The 4060-nt window shown below is 35.8% G+C and overlaps 1 protein-coding gene across 1 annotated transcript; it reads left to right on the top strand.

Moving 5' to 3' along the window:
- The first annotated feature begins 358 nt into the window (after nt 1–358).
- Nucleotides 359–3613, top strand: LOC104116934 (aluminum-activated malate transporter 8-like). Its single transcript, XM_009627898.2, has 6 exons — nt 359–644; nt 772–915; nt 1115–1387; nt 1476–1603; nt 1877–2020; nt 2882–3613. Exons 1-6 carry the CDS (start codon nt 359–361, stop codon nt 3611–3613), a joined length of 1707 nt encoding a protein of 568 aa, XP_009626193.1.
- Nucleotides 3614–4060: the final 447 nt, after the last annotated feature.

The raw sequence follows: 4060 nt of genomic DNA, 5'->3' as shown, positions 1-4060 counted from the left end.
TAAAACGATTAATATTTGAGACCGAATGTAGTTAAGAAGAAAATAAGCTCTTATCCTTCTAACGAAATATCAAAGACAAGACAGATATGCATGTATAAAGATGAAACAAATTTAATTTGCTAAAACGATTAATATTTGAGGTAGAAAAAGAAAAAGCAAAACACACTTGAAAGATCAAAGACAAGACAAATATTCATGTGTAAATAAATTAAAATATTGAACCCCAACTTTTCTCCCTAACTATATAAATTAAGGAGGTTGAGGTGGTTCCATTGTGCATTTTCATCCCATCATCTTCTCTAGGCTCTTCTTTATTCTCCTTTATACCAACTCAGCCAGTTCCAAATCTTCCATTTTAATGGAGATTGATTCAACAAACCATGAAAAAGCTGGTGTCTTCACCAGGTGGTGGAGCCAGCTCAAGGGATTTCCCAGGAAGTTAAAGGACAAAGCTAGGAACATTGCTAAAAACACAAAGAAGATTGGGAAAGATGATCCTAGAAAAATTTGGCATGCAGCTAAGGTGGGACTAGCTCTTACTTTAGTCTCATTTTTTTACTATAACGGGCCGCTTTATCATAGCTTTGAACAACCAGTAATGTGGGCTGTCCTGACTGTGGTGGTTGCTTTTGAATTCACTGCTGGTAATTTATTTAATTTTTTCCCTAAACACATTGCTAGTTTTGGTCTAATTTATTATCCAATTAGTTGATATTCACTTAATTTCTCAAGAGAATAGACATATTAATTGATGTTTATTTTGAAATTGAGGTGCAACCATATCAAAGAGCATAAACAGAGGTACTGCTACGGCACTAGCTGGTGTATTTGGTGTTGGAGCTAAATATTTAGCTGGCCTGTTTGGAAATGAAGGGCCGGATCCTATAGTTCTTGGGGTTTTGGTCTTCATTGTAGGTAAGAAATACACGCATAATAGTATAACCTATTTCTCAAAATTAACAAAATGGACAAAATTTGTGAATACTCAACGAAGTCTTTTGATCTCATACACAAATCATTAAATTGTTCCACATAATGAAATTAATTAAAACATACATTAAAGACTCCGATCCGCTTGTTCACATCCAATGTTTAACCCCATTTATCCATGCAGGTGCTGTAGGTACATATACAAGGTTTTACCCCGAAATTAAGAGGAGGTATGACTATGGAACCATGATCTTTGTGTTGACCTTCAGTTTGGTCGCCGTCTCAAGTTACCGCTCCGAGGATATTTTCACCGTTGCTTGTGAGCGGTTAGCGACCATTCTGATTGGCGTCGCCACCGTCATGACCATTTCCATGGTTATTCGTCCAGTTTGGGCCGGGGATGATCTTCATAAGCTTGTTTGTACAAATCTTGAAAAGCTAGCAAGTTTCTTAGATGGTCTGTGGATATATTCTTGTTTTATTATTTTAATTAGCCTTCCATCATTACAATTTAAATGAAAAATTGAACTTCTCTTAATTTGCAGGTTTTGGAAGTGAGTATTTTCACATTTCTGAGATTGAAGAGAATGGTGGAGGTACCAAGAGCAATGAAAAGGGATTTCGTGAAGCCTTCACAAGTGTTATTGGTTCTAAGGACACTGAAGAATCTTTGGTGAGTAAAACAAATTTCAATCCTCACTAGTTAGACTTTTTCATTCTCAAGTTCCATCATTCTTAATCTGCATTTAATTGAAATTTCTTCAGAGCGGCAAAAAGATGTAGGTTATTTATTTATATGTTTTGACTAAGCAAAAACAAGTATTTATTCTTGCCCTTTTTATCCCGCCCTAGCTAGCTTTCTTTATCACTTTAGGTAGCATGAGAGCCACTTCATATTGAGTGATATTTCAGTACTAATTATTAAAACGAAAAACGATATATTCAGGCAAATTTTGCATGGTGGGAGCCCCCTCACGGATCTTTCAGGATTAGTCATCCATGGAAACAATACTTGAAGATTGGTAGTCTTGCCAGACAATGTGCTTGCCATCTTGTAGGTCTGACTGGCCGCTTAAATTCTGAAACTCAGGTAGATATAAGTTGAACACTCTTTCTTAAAGCCCTACTTCTCCCTCCCCTCTCCGCGTGTCATGCATTGAAGGGTGCAACACGCCTGCGCGTGTGGATTACAGGTAACAGTTAAACAAATATCGAGAAAGAATGAATGTAATTAATATGTCTGTTTTTTTGTTGTATTTTTATAGATAAATGGAAGCGCGAATAATAAAATAAAAACATTCTTTCCAAGAAAGAACATAAAAGCTCTTAAATAGCACTAAAATGCACTTATATTAGTTGTGAAGACATATATGCGTAAATGGTGAAATGAAATCCCGCCGGGAACCTTTTTAGCTGAAATGTATGATAATAAATATAATGATATTTTTTTATATATATAACAGTAATAATTTAATTTTAAGCTCCCTTTTTGTCCTTAATGAAATATTTTATAGCCATTAAAATATTTATGGCATGTTTAGACGACAACAATTTCACAGTTTTTTTTCTTTTAAATTATATGCTCAAGTTAAACACATGTCACGTAATTGAGACTGAGGGAGTACTGTAAGTTTGAATCTCTCAATAAACAAAATCAGATTTTGCAATATTCCATCCCACTTTATATAACACTGTCTCTCGATTTTGGGAGTCACAAAATGTTTGATACCATTTTAAATCTGTACAATCTTATTAATTAGTTTTCAAAATTTTAAACGAACATTATTTATTAATTTCTCTGCCAAATCACAAATATAATATTTAAGTCGTACTATTAACATATAAACTCAATATCGAACCATATATCATCAGGTAAAATGGGACTAATTAAGACAACATATAATTATTGGTATTCTTTTGGCAACTTACTGATATTAACTAATATTTCCAGGCACCAACGGAATTCGAAAGGAGAACAGAAGAAGTATGCAAAAGAATGATCACGGAATCTAGCAAAGTCTTAAAGGAACTTGTGTTGTCCATTAAAACCATGACGCAACCTTCTTCTTCCTTCATTGAGGAAACCCACATGCGTAACGAGAAAAGTGCCATTAATGACCTTAAAAAGACACTCGGTACCTCCAAAGCTTTCTTCCAAAATGACGAATCAGACGTCATGGACTTGGTCCCAGCTGCATCTCTTCTGTCCATACTCATTGACGTCACCAAATGTGTCCACGAAATCTCCAAAGCTGTTGAAGAGCTTTCGGCCAAAGCCCATTTCAAGAAGAAGAAAGATTCTTCTTCTTCTTCTTCACCGCCCCCGCCTCGGTCCCAGTTGCTGCACCGTGGAATTGTGAATCCTGTCATGGAGGATGACGTCGAGAGTGGTGATTTTGTTGTGATACAGATAGGTGAAAACATTGAATCAGCAGAGAAAGTGGCAATAATAGAGGAGGCTAATCCAGCCAATAATTCGCATGCGGTGGAGGAGGTGAAAACGGAAGAGAAGAAAAGAGAATCTGTTATTATCGGGGTACGTGGAAGCAGTGCAGCAACAACAGTGGAGGAGTTGAAAATGGCACAAAATATTATGAATTTAGCCGATATTGCAAAGCTTTATGACAGCACTAATTTTTCGAACCAGTTGAAATTGGGGTACGTGGAAGCGCGACATTGGTGATTGCGACAGTGACGGAGGATCACATAGGAGGAGGTGAATCCATCGCAGGGAGAAAAGGATCGTCGGAAATAGAGAATTGTAAATAGTAGCAAATTGCAGTGTAAAAATTAGACAAAGGACAGAAGAGAGAGTAAGGAGTGAAATTTGTTCCGGTAGTTTTATTTCACTCCTAGAGATAATAAGAGCAAGTAAAGTGACAAAGCAGGATGGAGAGTGTTAAACCGTAACTTTCCTTTCAATATTTTATATATGTAATACAAGCTATTTTGTTCGTTTAAATTCTCTTCGTTTCTCTCCTTTTCCTTTTTCTGTTTTAGGATGTTAAGGTTTTTTATTGTTGTTTTTACATTGATAAATGAAACGAGGACTTGAAATACTAACAATTATAAAGAAAAAGGGGAAACGTAAGTTCTTAATCATGACTAAATTTTATTGGAGTGGAGATCT

The sequence above is a fragment of the Nicotiana tomentosiformis genome, chromosome 7 (assembly GCF_000390325.3).
Source record: "Nicotiana tomentosiformis chromosome 7, ASM39032v3, whole genome shotgun sequence".
NCBI lineage: Eukaryota > Viridiplantae > Streptophyta > Magnoliopsida > Solanales > Solanaceae > Nicotiana > Nicotiana tomentosiformis.
The sequence above is the reverse complement of the archived record's forward strand: the minus strand, read 5'-3'. Positions and strand labels throughout refer to the sequence as shown.

What these genes read in the sequence shown, in the direction of transcription:
- LOC104116934 (XM_009627898.2), top strand. Translation starts at nt 359, where the DNA reads ATGGAGATTGATTCAACAAACCATGAAAAAGCTGGTGTCTTCACCAGG. An exon ending in TGCTTTTGAATTCACTGCTG is followed by an intron (nt 645 to 771) that starts GTAATTTATTTA and finishes TTTGAAATTGAG; the next exon opens with GTGCAACCATATCAAAGAGC. An exon ending in GCTTAAATTCTGAAACTCAG is followed by an intron (nt 2,021 to 2,881) that starts GTAGATATAAGT and finishes TAATATTTCCAG; the next exon opens with GCACCAACGGAATTCGAAAG.